The 22,467-nt window shown below is 47.0% G+C and overlaps 1 protein-coding gene across 1 annotated transcript; it reads left to right on the plus strand.

Annotated features, from left to right (window-relative positions):
• Positions 1–16: 16 nt before the first annotated feature.
• LOC8036996 (cysteine-rich protein 2-binding protein) lies at positions 17–22,113 on the plus strand. The gene is made up of 19 exons (XM_029994416.4): positions 17–266; positions 347–438; positions 506–620; positions 3,885–4,019; positions 4,301–4,446; positions 5,047–5,198; positions 5,766–5,911; positions 6,119–6,228; positions 6,952–7,104; positions 7,927–8,161; positions 8,303–8,423; positions 12,738–12,827; positions 13,798–13,863; positions 13,927–14,039; positions 15,003–15,098; positions 15,585–15,706; positions 15,798–15,846; positions 18,619–18,751; positions 21,838–22,113. The coding sequence occupies exons 2-19, from the start codon at positions 348–350 to the stop codon at positions 22,009–22,011; spliced, it is 2,247 nt and encodes a 748-aa protein (XP_029850276.3). The 5' UTR covers positions 17–266; position 347; the 3' UTR covers positions 22,012–22,113.
• The last annotated feature ends 354 nt before the right edge of the window (positions 22,114–22,467 follow it).

Raw genomic sequence — 22,467 nt, forward strand, 5'->3', positions numbered from 1 at the left:
CCGGCTACGAGAATTCACGGGATTAAAGATGTCAGCCTACAGGCGAAGCGGTGCTTTCGTTTGAACTGCCCAAGTGGTGTTTGAAATTAGCTGCTTTCTTTTTATTTAAGTTATCGTCACGCAACTACGCTGTGTCGTACGTTGTTTTTCTTTGTATCGGTCAAAGCTACGCGTGTTTTAGAGGTTGCGTTATTGTTTAAATTAATGTGAAGGGAGACCCGAAGAGCTTGAGAGCAACCGCGCTGCTCTCTGTGCGTGTTTAACGAGTAGGTATTGCCAAAACGAAGATGATTTCTCTTTCGTTACTTCGAACGGAAAGTACGGACTAATATTCCTATCTCTACAGGATGAATTCTCCGCACTGTTACTGCGGTACAACCGAAATCGACACTTCTGCCATGCTGCAGTGCTCGCTGTGCAAACGTTACTTTCATACAGGTAAACAATTGCCAGAGGAAAAAAAAAATGTTTGCCCGGTGGTCTGATTATTTCGTGACTATTTCAGCGTGTCTAAAGACTCCACCACGCAGCAATCTGATCGGGGACCTTTTCTTCAAACTCACCTGTCAAGACTGCTCTGCAGACAACACAGAAACATGCGAACGCCTCAAGATGCAGTGGTATGTGCCGCGGAGAGTGTGTAGCAACTTACTGTAGTCACCAAGCCTGCGCGAGTGCGTGGCTTCGTTTGGCGTCTACCGTAACACGCCAGAACGCGTGCGAAAGAAACCCAAGACGAAGGCTACCCCTTTCGAAACTGTGCTTTCTGTTGCAAGCTGTGGAATCCCTGCACAATGGCAGACACAAAAGACGCAGTCAGTATTAAAACCCTAGAACCTCTGCAAATGACTTCATTTCTAGCTTATGTAGATTTTACATTTTGTGGTGTCATCTGTTCCACCATTGTGCAGTAGTGCTTCAGACATTTTGACAATGAGCATGTGACTATCTAAAGGGGTCTACAACATTGTGGGGCTGCAGCGCTGGAAGCTAGGCTCTACTCCGTTCACCCTTAAAGTGAGACTGTAAGCTCCACCTTCAGCATGCGCTCACTGCCTTCCGCAGTGCTTTGGTCGCGCTTGCCTGCATGTTCACACGTGTGTTAGCAAGGGCAGAAAGCTCGCGCTGAAGGCGGAGCTTCTAGTCTCGGCTTAAAAGGGTCATGAAATGATACCGGGTTGGAATGTTCATGATTTTACAGAGGCGTACTGGTCCTAGCCTGGCCCGTATGCTCGCACGGACTGCCACTGATTCAGAAGCTTCTTGGTCGCAGTGAAATTAGGAGGACAAAAGGGGACCATTTCTTTCAGTCTTGCATATCGCAACGCTCGATGGCGTAATTCTGGAATCGAAACCACTTGCCTGACGACAGTCGAGCGTGGCTCATGGGTTGGACACGAGAACTGCGCGAGCACTCGACTTCGGCTCGTAACAATTAATGTCTTGGCAGTCGCTCAGGTAGTGGATCGTGTTCAACCACTGCGGTGATGAGAATAGCCTAACTCTAACAATGCGTGGAGCTCAGCACACATTTTCTACTTTGCCGACCCCAGCGCGTGGATGGATGTTGGCGGCAGAGGTCGGCATTTTAGGTCGCCCTCACTCACCCTCACCCTCACAGCCACACTCACCTAAGCCCCTCACTCACCCTCACCCTCACAGCTACACTCACCTTCAGCACCTCACTCATCCTCACCCTCACAGTCACACTCACCTTCGGCCCTTCACTCACCCTCACTGAACCTCGCGGCCCTCGCGCACTCACCGCCCTCACGGCCCTCACCGCCCTCACGGCCCTCACTCACTCATGGCCCTCACGCCACTCACCGCCCTGACGCCACTCATCGCCCTCACGCCACTCACCGCCCTCACGGCCCTCACGCCACTCACCGCCCTCATGCCACTCACCGCCCTTGCGGCCCTCACACCCCTCACCGCCCTCACGGCCCTCACAGCCCTCACCGCCCTCACCGCCCTCACAGCCCTCACCGCCCTCATAAGGCGATTTCGCCCAGAAACTTTACGTCGCAACACCAACAACACGGGCCGCCCGCGATCACACGCAGCAACCAATTGCTGCGATTTGCCATCGTCATCATAAAATTTTATTTTTCTTGCACTATTTCGACACAATTACGCATTATAAACGTGTTTTTATGCATTTAAATCTCGTTAAGAATACTAATGCACCTTTCTGAAACAGTTTATTTCCAAAAAAAACGATCGATTTCAAACCAGAACCAAGTCTTTGGGAGTCATCATCACCGGCACGAGGTATCACGTGAAAATTTTGCGTCCCTGATTGGATGCAGCCGCTTCAAACGTATTCGAATTGCTCCGAGTTGCTTGCTTATTTCGAGCCAGACCCGATCTCAGCAATTCGTGTCGATCTAGGGAAAGCTAGAGAACAACCCGCCATTAACACCAAAATTGCTGAGAAAGACGCTCGATCTGAAGGGCGCCTCATGCACTCACCGCCCTCACGCACTCACCGCCCTCACGCACTCATGGCCCTCACCGCCCTCACCGCCCTCACAGCCCTCACCGCCCTCACGCCCTCACCGCCCTCACCGTTCTCACGGCCCTCACCGCCCTCACGGCCCTCACGGCCCTCACTCACCCTCACTCACCCTCACACTCATGAATTTTCCTGGTTCAGAAACTCACTCACCCTCACCTCACCTGTGAAGATGAGGGTGAGCGAGGGTGAGGGAGGGCCCTCATGAGTGAGGTTTGGCGAGGTATGGTTGGCGGCGTAGGATAGGCACCAGGCCACGGGGCCTCTTGTTCTGGTTCCGAGTTGAAGGGGACGAACGATGCTTATATTTCTAGAATTTATTTGCCAACTGCCATTGCTTAGAAAAAAAAACAAAAAAACTGAGGCAAGTTTATTCAGTTATTAACGTTAGGGAGTGATTCTAAGCAGTATTTAGCAAAAGTAGAAAAATTTCTTCATGAACGGAGTATAGCTTTGACAGTGTAGCACTAATAGTTGATGCCAAGCCTTTGCGGAGAGCAAGTCGCCTGCTTCTTGCGCAGGAGTTGCGATAACATCAGAACGACACCGAGCTCCGATTGGCTTTGATTGAAAGGATAGTAGGTAGACCTCAATGCTAGATATCAGCCAATTAGAGTTTTGCGTTTTGACATTGTTGCAACCCATGTGCAAGAGGCAGACGAATTTGCACTCTGCATAGCTTTCATCGTCATTATAATACTGGTTGACAGCAGCGCTGTTATAGTACTGGCTAGAACAGGACTTTGTGTTTAGCATCGTTATGATCGGCATTGTAGGTTTGCGAAGATGATGAAGGCTCGCACATTGAGTGTTTTGATTCACAGAAACCTTTTTCGTGTCCCATGCTCATTTCCGGTCTGGGTGTGGCCAGAGGCTATCTTTAGATCGTGGGGTGGACAACAGCCCTTCGTGCGCCACGGAGGCGTGGAGGGGAGGTGGGGGCCATCGGTCACTCTTCAGGTTTTGGAACAATTTCCTTTCTGCCCGACTTTGTTTTGGGGAAAACCGAAGACTACGCATCGAAGCAGCAAGACCATTTGTAACATCACAACCTACTGGGCCGGTGTCCTGGGAGAGTCTAGGCTCCACCGAACAATGAACAGACGGTTTCAGAATGCTGCCAGTCGGTCGTGGAAGTCTCAGCAAGAAAGATGAAGGAGTACCTTGCAGGAGTTTAACCGGGGATGCAGATTATTCAAAATCTTGCTCGCAGTTTGGCGGGCATGTTGTGGTACGGCGACTCACAGCTATGGGCTTAAGCTCGAGCCTAGCCCTTAGTGGCACACCAAATGGTATACTATCATTTTGTGCTGCTTAAAATGTCAGTAACTTGCACACAATATTTATTTATTTATTTTTTTTACAGGATTCAAGTGATAATGTTAACGCTGTACAACCTCCACATGACGGGTGCCAACGGGAAGCTCGGCTACTTCCGATGGAGAGAGCACATCTGCTCTTTCATCGACAAGCACTGGACATCATTCTTTGGAGAGTCAAGGTATGCAAATTTTCACCGGCAGCACTCGCGCTCTGCCGCCTCATCCATGCGGCCAATCGGCCGAGTTGTTCTCGTGAAACTAGGGAAAATGCTTCAGTTCAGCACTGGAGTCGGAGACAGGATGAGTATAGCAGGGCTTCTCCCTCTGATTTCGTCTTCAGTTTGTGTGCATTGCCTTCCAGCGTACTTAGACTGCACCTGCACACTGGACGTGGGATAACTGAAAGATCTTTCTTCTGTTCTCACCATATCGGTGTGCACTGAATGTTCTGGCGTTGCAGGAAACGGACAGCCACATTTCGTGGTACGGTCGCGGGAGCGCTTTCGTCTGGCTGCCCGCTGCTCTTCAGGTCTGGAACTGCGGAGCTCAAAGAGAACGGCTGGTGGACGCTGACCGACATGAAGCCGCCTTCTCCGGCTGACTTCGGTACGCCTCGCTGAAACCGGCAGGGTTCCCGTGTGTCCTTCACTCTGGAAAATTGGAATTTGAAATTCCAGTTTTCCAGAGATGTATGAGAGATTTGAAAGTTGACTGAAACCACTGTTTAGGGTCTTAAAACATATCTTCAACGTTAGTCTCGAGTGATCGAGACCAAACGAAATTGCATCTTTCTTACTTACCTTTCCAAGCCGTTTAAAAATTTCTCAACGATATGTGGTTTAAAAGTTAATCTGGCAATAACTATTTTAAATGCAATAGCATCCTCGTAAGTTAACTGTATATGCGTGTTCACACCACGGCTCTGTTACGTCCTGGACCGCGATTAAACCACCTTGCTCCCATGCTTACATTAAACTGTGATACCTCTGTATTGTTAGTAGAAGATTCAGTGTAGTGTTACAGTGTTGTCGTGTGCGAACTGGATCGTCACAAGGCAACCATCAAATGTGCAACTTGGCGGTAGTAATGTGGTGGCTCAGTGACTTCACAGCAATAGTACTGACCCCCTATTCTGACGATACGTTTGACAAAACTAATGTCCAGTCTGTTGTAGCTCCTGTACGTCCATATCTTTTACGATTTCAGAGGGCGCAAGTGCTTTGTTGGCCAAGTGCCGCAAAGCAAGAACCTCTGGCAACCACGAGGGGCCTTCAGTCGTGGACGGACCACGGAAGCGCCACATTGGAAGCACCATGCAGGCGGCCATTAGCCTCAAGGAAAAACGCTCCTTACTCAAGGTACGTCCAGTTGACTAATCAGTCACCAGGGAAATTTATTTTATGAATATAGTTTGGTGACAACACCTCTTTTTTTTTTTTTTACTTTATTTTCAATTATTAAATCATTGTCACGACACCAAAATCTCTACAACAAAAACCTGGAGAAGTCGGAATTTAGAAATGGAATTACCATAGTTTTTGGTCTATAAGTCACACTTCTCCAATAAATGGCTATTTTCAAGAAATAGTTGGTGTATACAAGTTACACTTCTTTGTATGTCAGTGCGGCATAAGTACATTGATAAGCCCGCATAATGTGTCATGTGGTCGCGATGTAGGTATACACAGGTAGTCCTTCAAACAAAAAATATCAACCCCGCAACAAAGTCGGAGTTAAGGTCTATCCTTATAAACAAAACAAAATGCATACAAGTCAGTATCTTTGTATAAATGTGCAGACATACATTTCGGGGAAAAAATGACTTATATGCCGGCAAAATATTATAGCACAATAAATACTTTGCATGTTGTCTAAAAAGTTTTAGTAGTGCGCTGAAAATGACTTGAGTCTCTCTTTGGTTGCAGCAGCAACGTCATTCCGGGCCTTCAAACGAGTCATCAGACGTCTTCCAGAGGGTAGTTGTTAAAACTGAGCCTGCCGAATACCCCGTGCTTGGAAATTCATCCCTGGAGGGACGTGACAATGACTATGTGACACCCGACGACTTACGGTAATGAGAGAAAGCATTTCTTTTCCTATTTTCAAGGTGAAGTGCCTGTTAAAGTTGTCTGGATGTGGGGTTTTTTGTGTTTAAACAGTCTTTGTGGGAGTAGTGCTTGTTTACAACCAAAGTTTTCTGGATAGATCTGTTCCATCCAAGAATAACTTTAAAATCAGTTATTCCAGCGAAACTATCGAGTGCAATACCATCTTGCAGCTGGAATTCTACTCTCTTGGAACAAGACCTCTTTGCCAACGACCCCTTTCGGCAAGACTTGCTTCATGGCACCGAGCCACTTAGTGAGACAGTTGACATTACCACCACAGGTATATGGACTTTGTCATTGTTGCATGTTTTGTTGCTGTCATCAGAACTATCCCTGATATTGTAAGGCAAGTGAAACCAGATAGCACAGCAGAGCTGTCAGCTATCAGCAGCATCCTCTAGACTGATATTGTTTAAATCATGTTGTTTCATCAAGCATCGTTCTTGTTTTTTTGTGAATCTGTAAATCTTTGCATTTTTATATGAGAAATGCAGGGTTTTAAAGCGTCCACATTTGAATTGCATAAGCCACGAGGACAAGATTTTTTTCGAAGTTCAAGTGTTGTTATTTTTACACCCTCTGTTCAAAAGTGCAAAAGCGTGGACATCTCAGAAACTCGTTGGAATTTTATGCCTTCTTTTTCGTAAAAGCATGCTGGTACTTCTGTGAACTTCCTTGTAAGCTAAGTTTAAAGATGCAGAGTTATAACTAGGGCTCTGTGTTTTCAAATAAAACCGCAAGAAGCCGAAACGCACTTACTGACAAAACGTTTGTCTATTAATATTTATCCGAAAAACTCAAGACGTTCGAGGTTGTGGTGACAGGAAAAAAAGCCTGCACGCCTCATACGTATTATTTATGTTGAAGCAGCAGTTCGGTAATGGTCCTCTAACCTCGGAGGATTGGCAAGAAGGGGCTAGTTGTGCGAAAGCTCCGAGATTTGGAAAAGGGCGTCCCATCACTGAGGATAGTGCGAGTAACTGCTCGATGGTGCATACTGTAGATGCCTACTGCCCCGTCAAGGTGGAAAAGGAAGAGGACGAAATGCTCGACCTGGACGAATTCACGGTGGAAGAGCCCATCTGCGACCCCAGCTACTTCGGAGTCCAGTCACCCAAAGTGGAAGAGCTCGTGTCGGGATTTCTGGACGGTAGCGGTGAGTTCATCGTTTGGGGGGATTTGTGGCACTTTCTAGTTTGCGTTAGGGGTTGCTCGGGCGATCGACTTACCAGGTGCAATCGCGTTTTCCACCATGGGATATCCTGCTGTGCTAGACCTCGCTATGCATGGAATGTGGATTGTCTCAGTGGACCAAGACACTGCACTCTGAAAGGCTCCACTGTGAGAGACTGCACTATGAGGGGCCTCACTATGTGACATTTCACTATGTGAGAAATGTCACTGTGAAACATGTCACTATCTGAAACATCACCAAGATGTCACTATGTGGTACATCACTATGGGAGATTCCACTATCTGGCACTCATGATAAACAACAATAAGAGACTCCACTATCTGACACTCCTGATAAAAAAATATATCATCAAAAAGCACTATGCAAGATCTTGTAATGCAAAATACCACTATGCAAGATGCCACTATGCAAAGCCCCATTATAAGTTACTCCACTGAAATATTCTCTTATGCAGGATTCTATCATGCAAGACTTTACTATGTGAGGTTTAACTCTACGAGATGCCACTATGCAAGCGTTCACTGTGAGGTAATCCTGTATGTGAGATTTCATAGTGCAACATACAACTTTGTGAAACATCATTATGAGAAATTCTGCTATGTGAGATTCTCCTATGAGACTCCACTATGCGAGATTTCGCTTTGCAAAAAAGCGAAAAAAAATATGACACTGTGAGCACTTGTCTAAAGGAAGTGCAGGGAAGGTGAATTTACAACCTTTAGCACTCACAGACTGTTTTAGGAGCCACTTAGAAAAGCAAGTGAGCAGAAGCTCTCTCCTCAGGTCTCGTGGCTGCCACGGAGGAAGTGACCGCGGAAGATCCTCCGTCCTCCAGAGGCGACGAAAGCGCCGCTACGAGCGTCAAGGAAGAGACGGAAACGACGAGCGACTGCGAGAGCATTTCCACCGAGGCTTCCCAGTCACGGTTGCAATCATCCTCAAAGAAGAGGCGACTCGGCGACAGGGGTCCCGCAGCAGAAGACAATTCCGACGAGACGGCTGGATCCGAGAAGCCACGGTGAGAAAAGCCGACTGCGATAAAACACACCTTCTATTGTATTCGGCTTCCTGAGTATAGTTCCCCCTCCAAGAACTGTCTTCCAACCGCAGTGAGGGATGTAATGCCTGTGTACTGACTTGCACTGTTTTTTCGTTGAAGCTGCATCCCCATGAGCATCTACGAAGAACACCAGCTGTTGACGCAGCTGGAGAGGTACGCGACGCAAAGCACGCTGCCCTGTGATGCACGGAGGTTGCGGAGGAAGCTTCTCGTCAGACAGGTGCGCCCACCTATTCACGTTGGAACATTGCAACATTTTACACTGCAACATTTTTTCAGCTGCTTTACCACTTGAATCTTAAGCTTACTATCATGTCTGGTTTCATGTTAAAAAAAAAAAAAAAAAAAAAAAAAAACATTGTTTTTTTTGTTTTTTTTTTCTAAGCAGTTTACAAGGGGATGTATGCATTCATCAAGTGCCTTTTGGTAATCGAATCTTTTCTTGCTCAGACTGCTGTCGCATATTATAATTGCAGTCAAGTTGAGATTTGGGCTGGTTGGTAGTCTAACATATTGAGGTATTTAGTGCAGAAAGTAGAGAAAAGAAGAACAGGACAGAAAAGAGTGCTACTCACAACTATAGGTTTACTGACAGGAAAAGAAAAAGAAAGAAGACAGAATGATCCACCCCAGGCAGATGCAGCTACCGCTAGCTCGTTCATCCAGGTTCGTGTGGAGTCTTCATTGTCTGTTGGAGGAATTATCTTTCCTTGTTTGATGGCGTCACGGATTCTACGCTAATACAGTTCTTGTCTTCTCAGAGGATGTGGACGGCCTCCAGCAGCTCGCGGTTCAATTTGACGTTGTTCCTCCCCAAGACGCTTGTCTTGCCGAATAATGGTCTGCATGCGGACTCCTTACCATAGATTGGAAGATGTCCACCCACTGTAGCCTTCAAGGAGTAATCATGCTCACAGAGTCAATCATTGAGGCATCTGCCTGTTTGGCCTCTATGTAGCTCTTGCCACAAAACAGTGGTATCTTATGTATGATGCCCAAAGCGCACGGGAGAAATTGCTTTGCATGCTTCTTTGTACACTTGTATTTTGTATTACCCTAAGCATGTGCATTCACTCTAGGTCAAATTTGACTCCTTTTTTGCAGCGCTGAAAAAACGACTTTGAGTCAATGCAATCTTGCAACGCTTCTATTAGTTGTGGGACATCCTGTGCAGGTACGGTATTACCAGTGACCTGGTCTTGGTCTGGAAGCCTTTTGCTTTCTTTACCAGAGTGTTTGCCATATCAGCCAATAGGGCTGATGAATAGCCGGCTTTTCTTAGCCTCTCGACTTGCATACTGACGCTGGTTGCCATAGTATGAAGGCAGGACTTTTTTTAGTGCAGAGCCCACACATGTTAGAGCTATGCCCCCCTTGACGACTTTTGAGTGGGTCGAGCCATAGTCTAGAATGCCTTTCTTGGGGCATGAGCAGTATGGCCAACAAACATGTGTGTCACCCAGGGGGAGCGAAATATCCAGGAACTTAAGTACCCTTTCTTTGGGTACCTCAAAGGTGAACATGAGACCCCCTTCGTACTCAGCAAAGGCCACTATAATATATGCCACTTGTATGTCTACACGTCCGCCATCTTCAAGAATTACCAGAGAGTCATCAACATGGTGGGCCATTTTGTTCACTTTTTTGCTTCCAAGCTTTTCGCACATAGCTTGCATGTGACATCATTCACGGCCATGCCTTTATTTTCTGCGCCGCGACCGTTCGTCATGTTATTTTCACGCTGCAGAAGTTGTACTTTGAAGATACCAGTAAATAGAAATAACCGTCAGTACCCAGCAATGGCGACGCTTGCAAGTTATGTATTGGCTGATGTGGCAAACGCTCTGGTGAAGAAAGCAATAGGTTTCCAGACCAATAAGGCCAGTGGTAATACTGTACTTGCATAGGATGTCCCAATATTAAAAGAGTTTTATATTTCGCCCACAATGTGCGAAGAAACGAAAGCTATAGCTGTAGCACGGTCGTGCAATGCGGGTGGAATGGTGCTGCCAAGTACTTGGGGACAGAGTTGCGACATAGTTAATTGTCATAGTTGTTGTGGATGCCACGGACGAACGCCACCAGATCTTGGTGATTTGTGAAGTAGGTGGGTAAGTGGGATGGAAGTTTAAAGCCATCTAACATTACACATAGCAACTGGATACTGCCAAAGCAGGATTTCGCATAACGCGAGTAATGTTTGAAAACAAGTCTTTCAAGCAGACGACACAGAAGACTCCTTTCGTCGCATAATTACTGGCAGGATACGAGGGCAGCTGACGGGAAAACCCGACTATCCTGGCTTCGTGCCAAGAGCAGAGATAAGAGTTTTTCAGTAGCGGTGACGACAGGAGACAATGTCAAAATCTCTGCAACGTGTCGCCCATCAAGCTACCGCTTTAAAACATTGTAAGTAGGTATCGGGTCAGAGACGTTTCTTCAGCACCACAAAAAATTAGTCAAATTTGACCTAGAGTGAATGCGCACGCTGAGTGTACCACAAAACACAAGTGCACCAAGAAGCATGCAAAGCCATTTCTCCCATGCGCTTTGGGCATCGTATATAAGATACCACTTTCGTGTGGCAAGAGCTACATCGGCCAAACAGGCAGATGCCTGAATGATCGACTCCGTGAGCATGATAACTTCTTGAAGGTTACAGTGGGTAGACACCTTCCAGTTCATTGTAATTCATTCATTCATTCATTCATTTATTGTACCCTTAAGGGCCCTTTTTCAAGGGCATTACATTAGGGGGGGGGTCATACATGAAAAAATACAAAAACAAAGCACCAGATGTGAAAAAATACAATGATTGATTCTTAGTAAAAACGTGAAATTATAGCATCACGAAACAAGGTGGGGTCATCAATGGCCACTATATCAAATGGCAGGTCGTTCCAGTCTATGATGGTCTGTGGGAAGAAAGATTGGTTAAAATAATTAGTGCGACCAGTGATCCGCGACACATGGCGTGAGTGGTTTAGCCGTGATGATGATCTGCTAGGAGGAAGAAGCAGTGAGGAACGTAGTATTGGGTGAAAATGGTAAATCTTATGAAACAAACTTAAGCGTGTTATTTTACGTCGTACGTTGAGAGTTTGGATATCGAGCTGACGTTTGAGAGATGAAATACTAGTCATTGGGAAATAGTCGCTTAGGATAAATCTAACAGCACGATTTTGGATGGACTCAAGATGGCTGATGAGATAAGCTTGGTGTGGGCTCCAAATGGCTGATGCGTATTCCAATTTCGGTCGCACATATGTTTCATAGGCCAATTTTCGTAAGTGAGAGGGCGCTTCTTTCAAATTTCGTTTGATGTACCCCAGAGTCTGGGATGAGTGCACATACGGACCGTTATTCGGCAAGACAATCATCTTGGGGAGGAACAACAACAAATTGACCCGCGAGGTGCTGGAGGCCGTCCACATCCTCTGTGAAGACGAGAACTGTATTAGTTTACGATCCGTGATGCTATCAAACAAGGAAAGAGAATTCCTTCAACAGGCAATGAAGACCCCACACAAACCTGGGTGAACGAGGTAGAGTAGATGCACCTGGGGTGCTATGTTGCGCTTTTTGGACTCCCAGGAGACTAGGAAGAGGGAAGTGACGTCAGCGACACAGCAAACGCAGATTGGGTGTTGATTTTGTTTTCTTCTGTCAACATCCAATCTGCGTTTGCTGTGTCGTTGACGTCACTTCCCTCTTCCTAGTCTCCTGGGAGTCCAAAAAGCGCAACATAGCACCCCTGGTCTCACGTGGATCAGTCTGTCTTCTTTCTCTTTCTTTTCCTGTCAGTAAACCTATAGTTGTGAGTAGCACTCTTTTCTGTCTTGTTCTTCTTTTCTCTACTTTGTGCACTAAACACCTCAATATCTTTTAATTGCAGTTCTTAAAAGGTGAAGTTAATGATGTTGCTGTTGCTTGACAACACCTTTACATGTCAAACTTGTTGATATCGATAAAAAGATGGTTTGGTTTTTAACACAGAATGTTTTATCAGCCAATTTTCACGGAGTTCTGCAATGTTTGGCTGTAACAGCTAGCCGGCTGTAACAGAAAAGCGACACCGAAAAGCATTACACTCGTAGGGAACCATATAAAGACTCCAGTCCTTCGGCAGGATTTGATGAACTCACCACCCTAAGACTGCAAGCCAAGTGCTCTGCCGACTGAGCAGTCCAGGGTCGGTGGTCGGAGCACACAAAAGCAAAGTTATTTGCGTGGTGCACGAGGGCGTGGTCAAGCGCTTCGCGGCCTTTCCTATCATGCTGCGCCATCTCACGGTGTGCGTCAAATATGAAATTGAATATTCGGCAGGCGGTGCCGTTCAGACTCCCTTCTCTTCTTCCCTGGAAGACTTATAACACATTCTGTGCTTAACAGTTTTTGTTAGCATGATCAAGTCTGTACAGTACTTTGTAGGTGGCTTCGTGGGTATGTTTACTTCTGTGATAATCTCCGGTTTCAGTGAGCTGATTTTGCTTTTATTGTTTTGTTGGGTTTGTTTGTGGTATTCCTCACTTAGATCAAGAGAGCTCGGAACCTGCCCGTGTTTGATCTCGACGCGGAGGTGCGGAGACTCTGCCGCGAACCCGGCGACGACCAACGGCAGATGGTAATACTGCACGCTTGTTTTACGGCAGTAGCTGTTATGAGCTTTGCCCACCACTGGAATATGACATGCGTTGTTGATGTTCTGGTGGTCGTCGTCGTCGTGGATGTTGTAGTTCGTGTAGTAGGCTGTAGGATGTCCGTCGTCAATGTTACCTAAATCCTTGAAGAAGATTGCCCGCCTCCTGCGGGAAACGAACCAGGGTCCGCTGCGTGCGAAGCAGAGGCGTTACCACAGAGCTGCGCCACAGCGTTGACAACCCGCTTTATAGTTAGGGTTTTTGTTGCACCCAATGCCCACTGCACACGCTTCTCTGGAAGAAAAATAAAAAAAGAGCCGATAACAAAATGTTGTACGTAGTATGAACTCATGCCGGGAAATGTGCTTTCACGCTCTCCAGAACAAAAACTTTCGGAACAAAATGGTCAGATGTCAGTTTCGTTCAGAACGTCTATTTAGTTTCGAGCGCTTTTGTTCATGCACCCCACGGTGCGTGAACGCGACGCCAATGCTTAACGACTTCGCTGCGACGTATCCTGCGGCTGTACCCAAAATTAAGGCAGGACTGCTAAATTTTTTCTTTTACATACACCATGGCAAAATAATGAGGCGATACAGGTTAGCGAATTTTATCCACAACTATTCTAATAATATCATTGTTCAATTTAAGGTCAGTAAAATTTTAAAAGTCACTACCACCCACCAAAGTCTATCGCCTTAACTTGTACGACCTACAAAAGCTGCAAGCACAAACTTATGGTGCCACTGATAGAAGATCTTGCTGCATGCTTGTTTACGCAACAGGAAGAAGTTGGACTACTACAATCTCGCGCCCGAACTCTCCATATAAGCACGAGCAAAACATGCCTGTGGACAAACCCAGTTCAACCACGGCACAAGGGGGGGGGGCCAAGATATATTCAAAGTTAACCCAAGTGTCGGCCGAAATTTCCTTCTGATCATTCTCCTACAGGATGCAAGGGGGTACACGTCCGCCAACAGCATGCAGAGGACCGCCTGCGTGTTGGACCGTTACCAGGTACATTTCCGCCGGCTTCCCGTAACCACCGAGACGAACCGTCACGTGCCCGTGCCATTCCAGGTGACGACGGGGACGGCGCAGAGCGGAGTGTACGGCCACGTGTCGTTCGTGACGCGGATTCTGGGTCTTGAAGAGGAGCAGCTTGACTGCATCGTCAGCCCTTACACGCAGAGGTGGGTCGGGGCGTATATGCTCGCAACGTTTGCTCTGATGCCAAGTTCATTTTTCCAGCGGTGCAAATGCTGTGCAATGAAAACTTGTTGTTGGCCTAGTTGGTTCATGATGCAGTCTAGAAGTTTTTGCGCGACACAAGGGACAATTACAAGGGAGTAGACACAGACAAGTGCAACTAATTGTGCATAGAGAATTAACTATTTGAAAGTTGCGCTTGTTTGTGTTTGCTTTTGCTTTTTGCAAAAAGCAGCTTGCTTTTTGTAAAGAGCAAGCAAATTCTGGTTTTTGGTAGACGTCAATGCAGCAAACATGACTTAAGCTTCCCAATTCAAGGCACATTGCTTGGAAGTTCTCTAGTGCATGGTGCACATTAATTGGATGGTTAAATGCAAGAACCTATGCGGAGCGCAAGTTTGTCTGCTTCTTGCACAAGGGTTGCGATGATGTCAGAATGCCGAGCTCTTTTTTGCTGGTAGAAAAAAATCGGCGCTTGGCGTCGTTCTGACGTCACCGCAACTCCTGCGCAAGAATCAGACGACTTGCTGTCTGCATAGTCGGTGATGAGCTAGGAATGCAGTAGAAGCTTGTGGTGGAGGCCTTTCGCCGGGCTCTGGCTGCTTGTGTGACGAAGCATAGTCGAAGGCAGAAAGATTGCGCTGGGGGCGGGGCGTCTACTACACTTTTAACCTGTCCCCGACTACGTATAGCAGATAGTTACTAGAGCATGCCGCTGCATCCTGGTAGACTTCAGCTCGTTTGTTACACGAGCATTTATCTTTCTCGAACGTGCATCCATCTCTCCCGAGATGGAAGCATATGACCCTATCGAACCACTAACTAAAAGTTTGTCACTTGGAGCAAACGCATGTCTTTCCCGAGATGACATCCCTTCTACATACTACACACTTGATCTCGCCACCACATTTGTCCCGCTGACCGACTTACTTTGTTTTAATCTTTAGGACCCTGAAGCCCTTCATCTTCAGGGATTATGAGACCGTGCCTCTGAGGCTCAAGTTTCTCCAGGAAGTGTTGTCTCACCGACTGAACAAAGAGCGGTAAGTTTCACGCTTCTGTGAACGCATAGTCACTGACGGAAACGGCGCGTGGCGAGTCCCAAGCAACTCATGATCGCTCAACAGCCAATCAGATTGCGGCATTAACCAATAAGAACGCCAAGGAACCAATCACGACGCGGGAAACGTGAACATAATAAACCACGACCTGCATTTCATAAGATGTTGGTAACTAATGTCATGGACTCCAGTCCAACTTTTTTTTTTTTCCCGAATTTGTGACATGGCACATTCTGCAAATTTCTACAAGCTAAATAACTTTAGGTTCATTTTATTTTTATTTATTTTTTCTGAGGAGAACTTTAGGTTAATGTTTATTTACTTAGCTCAACGCAACAACTTAGATTCAAACTATTCTTTCGTCAGATATCCTAACCAACCAGTGGCTACGGCATCTCTGGGCTTGCGAGAAGTTTCCTCTTTAGGAGGACTCCGAGGTTAACTTTTGATATTGACCGAATTCTGCAGTGCCAAGGAGGAGCGAAGCGCCCAGAGCAAGCGTTACCCGATCGACTTCTGCTACGTGCGGCCACAGCACATTCCGATAGTCAACGCAATGTGCCGCACCTTCTTCTGGCCTGGGATTGACTGTGAGTCTTGCTGCAATCACTGCGATCTTGAGTGTCGACTATTATGTCATATATCCAAACTCATAAATTGCAATTGTTTTGCTTTTTTTAGTGTCTGAAAGCCTGCAGTACCCAGACTTCAGTTGCGTAGCAATGTACAGGTAAGCTGTGGCCTGTGCCGGGTTGAATACAGTGAGCTCATTCAGTATACCTACACCTTGTTGCACCTAACATACCCAGTACTCGATTTATGAGTACAGCCTATCTTCAGACACAAACCGGAAGTGCACTGCCCTGCACCTGTTTAGGCTGATGCAGGTAATTCGAAGAAACCCAACACAGCCTCTAATTTTTGCTTTTAATTTTGCAGCTATAGTTACAGCCTTAAGGGCAACTCCACTCCATTTTTGGTTTTGAAAAAACAGTGCAGTCCTCTTCAGTATCGCCTAGGAAGACCACACATCAAATATTACGACGCAGTTCTGTCTAAATGTCTCTTAAACGGTCCGGCAAACTTTGCAACTCGCCAAGTTGCCGAAATTGGTTGACTCGAGTGGGCGAATTCAGGCGCAACCAACAGCGCAGTCAAGGCTACGGCATGGGCGGAGCCAACATTGAGCTAAACGTCATCACTATTGCCTCCTTTTGTTTGTTGTTACTTCTCCGGGCGAGCATAGCGCATGATGTCAGCAACGTTACCTCTCGGCGCTCAATGGTGTCCACGTGATTGACGTAACGTGCCTGCGCAGCGCGCTTCTTGGGAGCCGTCCGGCCGCCCGCCGTGGTTCCGCCGTTACCGCCGTCTTGCGCATCACAATCGCCACCGTCGTCTCACCGTTTGGGATTATTGCCTCTCGGAGTTTCGTCCATACTACGGACACCACGTGCACAGACTTATGCCGCAGTTGTGCAGACGTCGTCGAATGTCTTAGACACCAAAACGTAGCGAAGAGTGTGGTGCAGACGACACTTGCACCTGGCACATGCCCGCCCCAATCCCGCCCATCGTTGGGCCGAGGATCATGTAACATCTCATACCACGTGATGGCCATGTTCCTGGCAGCCTGGGGTCAATGCTGCCGGACGGAGCCAAAGTTTCGGGTCCGATTTCCGCTCGTGTTTAAAATTAGATTTAAAAATATATATCCCATTTTTCGCAAAGCAAACAACGTAGTATTTTTTACTAAGGCTTTTTCATTCGAAATCACTCATTATCCCGAAATATTCGGAATTGAGCGGAGTTACCCTTTAAGTGCAGGCTATGGCACATCCCGAGCATCTCATTCTTCACTCCTCAGCCAAAAATTGCGGATTTAGTCAACAAGAACGCCAAAGAACCAATCGCAAAGCTAGAAGAGGAAATACATTGAGCCATGCTCTGCTGTGAGTGACTATGGCTAGATTTGCTACATGTGAAATGTCCTCTTGCATGTAGGCCGTTTGAAAGCTTGCCGAATTGTTGCAGAGTATAAAAGAAACATTGAAATTCCTTCCTTGGGTACCCTAGACCTACTTCCAGATGTCTTGTAAGTTGTAAACATTGTGGTCTTCCAGCAACTACAAAATCGCAAATGAAAAAAAAAAGATTGTACATGATGTGCTTGTACCAGTTAAATAAAAATGTGCCATAGGTTCCCTATATACCGGGCAAGAAACCGGTATATTTGGAAAGCCTTCTCTTGGAACATAGACTTCCCATCATTTTTGATTACCTTAAAATCTCGTAAGGGCGCCCACCCAAAATGAGGAAATAAATGGTGAATAAATAAAAGACGTTTACAATTCTCTATGATGTAAAATTAGAGCGCAGCTCTTGAGAAGGGAGGGTATGGAGGGGAAAGTATGCCCCCCTCCCCTCCCACTAAATTTAGCGGGAAAATTTCCCCGCTAAATTTAGCAGATTAGGTTCCCCGCTAAATTTAGCGGGGAAATTGATGTCACGTGACCTCAACACCAATTCAGTTTTCCCGCTAAATTTAGCAGGGAAACTGTGGCGTCCCATAATGCAACGCGTGCGGTTACGCCGACGCCGTGCAACCAGGAAACGGGTGCCTAAGAGCTGCGCTCTAAAACATTACGTGGGCCATCTTTGAGGTTTAGACAGCAACATTTTACCAAAAATGAATCATAAACACAGGGGGCACCCAGTACAAACCATGTGGCATGGGAACTAATACCGCAGGTTGCAAAAACTTGAAATTCACTTTTCAAAATGCGATAAACATGCAGAAATCTGCTACAAACTCCTGTGTCACAGGAAATCGCAGACTGCAGGTGCAGCAGATCTATGTTTCGCGGTGCGATAAACACGAGGAAACAGGCCAAACTTGCGTGCCGTAGGAACCGCTGTCGTGCGCACTGATGGCGGACCAAAAAAAAACACGGGAGCTCGCATGTCGTGGACAAAACCGCGGGAACCCCCTGCGAAGCCCCCCGTCACACTAAGAGTACCGCAGGCCGCGCAGTTCATGAGATTCCCTCGGACACCGCGTGATGTCCGCAAGAATGGGGGTGGGCGTTTTTTAAAAATTTTTATGTTGCGGATATTTATCAAAGAAAAACGGGATGGGCGATCTCGGGGGAGGGCACCCTTACGGCATACAACAGATCTTTGGCAAGCTGCCAAGTTTCTCCACACAATTTTCAGGTGACTTTTATGCTTCTCTGAATGAAAGTTCTGTAGTTCTATTAAATTTTTTAAATTTTTATTATCAATCAGTGCTTTCTCTAAATTTTCCTCTTTCCGTAATGGCACCCAAAACACCTTTTTACAAGAGAGTACTGGTTCTTACTTCTATGCCTGTTACTTTGAGCTCCTCTTCTTTCCTCTGCTACACTTTTCAGCATCTTCCGTCTATTCCTCAGAGTGCCGATTATAGACTAGTTTTCCAGTCCTTGTATACACCTGGCATTTACTTCACTCGTCGGAACAGAAAACTGGTGGTCGGATTTGCCTTCATGGTGCCGGACGTGAAGTACAACGAGGCGTACATCCCTTTCATCTTCACGCACCCGGAATGGAGGAGGTCAGGCATTGCAAAGTTCATGCTGTACCACTTGATACAGGTGGGTACATCTCGTTGGCTTTGCTGTGTGTCTAACTGCTGAAGGCTCAAGGCTGCTTAGCACGTTTGTATTCCGAGTGCATAATTGAACATGTTGCAGCCGTTCACGATGAACGAACATATTGGGGCAAAACCGATATGTTATGTAATTAATTTACAGATGTATCTAGTTACAGCTAGTTACTTGCAGAAAGTAACAAAGTTCCACACTAGTCAAGTCTCTAAATGTGTTATGTCAAAGCGTGTCGAGATTACAGACCACCAGTTCGGTTTTCGAGCGCAGAAATGGCATTTGCAGTTCCGTCCTAGCGCTGCATTTTGCTTGCTACGGTTTGAGCTGGTACAACAAATTGTGGCTGCCATCGAGACCAGATTAATGTGAATTCATGGACACCGCACAACACTGTAAAGGTTGGTCCAAACAGGAATCGTGAGGCGACATGACTCCGGCAAAAATCGTAAAAGGTGAAGTGTCCGGCAGTCCGATATCTGTTTGAACACCACAGAGCCAAAATCACAATTTTCCTCCTCACTTCCTCCGCTTTTCGACGACCTCGGTGCTCGTCAGACTTGACGTCCCACGCCACCTGCCAGTGCTGTCTATCTGTTCTGCCGGGCCCTCGAATCCTTGGCCGTGTTCGAAATTTACTCGATCTTACTCCAGGGTAAGGGTTTTGTACCTTTGCGTTCGAAAACCTACCCGCGTCCGGCGTCACTCCATTCCTGTTATCACGTGACACGACCCGCCGGAGTAGCTCAGATCTATTTGAGTAAGATTCTGAACACCAGCCCTTCCCTTTCCCGTTTTCGGGACCTGAAGAGAAGCTGAGGCCTCGAGCGATTGTACCACAGCCGACAGAGCTTGCAAGTGGCTGTCCGCATCCTTCTGACGAGCGCACTCAAGGCCCCCGTGGAGGACACGGGCAAAATTTGACGGGAGGAACTTTCCGCCTCCCGGCAGAAAAAAAACAGACGAGGCGGACTGCCGTACGACTTACGTCAGGGTCGCGACGCCTCACGATTTGTTTGGACAGGCCTTTAGTGGGAAGCACGACATCGGCGCCTTTCCACAAGTATCATGGGTGATTTTATCACTCGGTTAGTGCCTCAAATGAGCACTTTCTACCACACTTGTACTTTTTGTGACGGCCCTTCAGTTTTAAAAAAATAGACCAAAAACAAAAAAAAAGACTATCACTTGTTTGTGTTAGTAGTGTTGCACTAAGTACATTTGTCAGTAACTAATTCAACTAGCTGACGAGTTACCCAATCAAGGTAACCAACTTGTTACTGAAACTTCCATTGTAGCGCAGTTGGCCCTAGTCAAACACAAATGTGCAAACCAGCCTATATTCTATTCGCAGTTCCAGCAAAAGGGACGCCACTTAGTGGGTAAATAGTGAACTGGTCTACACAGGCCCTTTCACGATTTCTGCTAGTCTCTCGAGGCTCCGCGGTTGCATGCTGCGGGCACTTGGCGCGACGGAACAGTTGTCCTTGCGAGTCCGTCATATTGGCGCATTTCCCAGGTCACCCTAAACGCAACCTATGCAACTGCGCGAACCAGACAATGTGCATTTATCAACATTCATCACTACCATAGAAAAACGGTAGGCAGTCCTTCCGTTGTTTCTCCAGAAAGTCAAGCCTCTGGAAGCTTGATTATGCCAACACATCGCTGCAGGTTTGAAATGCAGCGAATAAAAATCGCGGCAAACCATTTCGAGTTTAATGCTTGCCTGCCAAAATCCGAGCGTTGCACGTTGACCTAGCACAGGACGCGGCACAGCCCGTTTTAGACCACCAGGTTCACCAGATAGTGGCGACCCTTATAGATTGCTGGAGTCATGAATGGTCCACAGGTTAAGAACTTAGTGCAGTCGTGTCTCGAATAATGTGGACTCAATATAGACACCCCGCATTATGGACGACCTTTTCGGGGACCGATCTTTCCCCGTGCAATTCTGCCTCGTTAATATGGAAACCTGCAGTCGGGACTATGGACAGCTATTTTGGGGAAGGGTAAATATGGGGCACTTTTGTCTCCTTATTATGGATGCCAGTAACCCACTTCAAAATAAAAGGTCTAAAAGCACCCCCGAGATACCGGCGAACCCAAGGTCGCAGGTTTTACACGGGCGTTTGTTGCAGGTTTTGCGGCAAGATCTGTGCATTCAAACATGTCTTTGTCGTATAGGTAAAATGGGTCATTCCCACTTGCAGTCTGTTGTTGCTAGAGCTCGTGCAGGACCTTTAACCGGGAACAAAGAACCCTAGAGCAGCTGGATCCACTCAACGTAGACCTTGTCACCTTTCGGGGACGGCAGAGAATCAAAGGCTACGGTCCAAGCGAGCCAACGAGCACGTCGGAGGGAGACACTCGACTCACTAGGTGTGCTCAGCGCCATCAAAGATGCAGGCGGCAGAGAAAAGAATGCCGCTTTTGTACAAGTTTTGAGTGACGGGGGGACAAAGTGACGTCTGGAACACACAAGAGGGTCCAGATACAAGTCCCACTTTCTCCTCTTCTCCAACGGTTACACGAAAGCCGCCTATGCTCTTTAGCATACTTTTGGTAAAAGCAGTCACGTGCTTTGCCTCCGTCACTCCGACTGGCTCAAAGAGACCCACGGCAATCGTTCTTTGCCAAATTGCAGTGAAGCGGATGTATAGATTAGGTTATGACGGGGGGGAGGGGGGAATTTTTGTCCTCGAAGCGGGTCACAGCGAAAGGCCACTCAGGTCATAAACCCGTCATTGGCATAAAAGGCAAGGCAGGACGCCACTCTAGTCGCTTGGAAGGCAGAGTAGCCGATGTCAGGTGAGAAGCGGCCAGAGACCATCGCACTTGTTGATGTGCGTGTTTTGACCCCGGTTTGTTATTATGGACGACTCGCACTAAGGACGGCTTTTCCGGGGAATGGCAGCATCCATATTAACGAGATACGACTGTAGGTGCTTAGCCTCGAGCGAGAGCTTTCCGACTGACGGCACTTCGTTCGGCTCGGCGGAAGGCAACAGGTGCATGCTGGAGGCAAAGCATCTACTGGGGATAATAGGTTGTCTAATTCCGCTTTCTGCCACCAGACTTGCATGGGGAAAGACGTGACGCTCCACGTCTCTGCCACGAACTCGGCAGCGCTGCTCTACCAGAAGTTTGGCTTCAAGGTGGAGGAGCTCATCCTGGACTTCTACGACAAGTACTTTCCGGCTGACTCTAAGGAGTGCAAGCATGCCATGTTTCTCAGGCTCAGCAGGTAGCACGGCCTCAACCCAGCAGCATCGCGTGGTCCCCAAGACGACGCTATGTGGTACCACGCTCACTGTACACAGTGTAAATAAATGCCTCTTGGACATGTTAAAGGAATAATGGTTCTCTGCTGTATGGAATGTTCCAGTTGCCTTCTGTATAACGCAGGCACATGTGAAAGAAAGAACGGTTATGTCTGCTGTATAAATTATTTAAACGATACCCATATGCTCAACACTTGCACATGTGAAAGAAAAAATGGTTCTCCACTGTATCTGCACTACAGAACTGTAGGGGGTGCACTGGTCATGCAAAATGGCAGACGAAAGGAGGTCGCTTTCGTCATTCCACACGCGGACCACCATAAATTTCTTGCACTCTAGCGTAAAATTGGTTAAGTACAAAAGCAAAGCGATGTTTCGGCGGTAGAAACATTCTTCTAGTTGCTGCGTAGGAATGACACGGCA

The sequence above is a fragment of the Ixodes scapularis genome, unplaced genomic scaffold (assembly GCF_016920785.2).
Source record: "Ixodes scapularis isolate PalLabHiFi unplaced genomic scaffold, ASM1692078v2 PGA_scaffold12__126_contigs__length_90152505, whole genome shotgun sequence".
NCBI lineage: Eukaryota > Metazoa > Arthropoda > Arachnida > Ixodida > Ixodidae > Ixodes > Ixodes scapularis.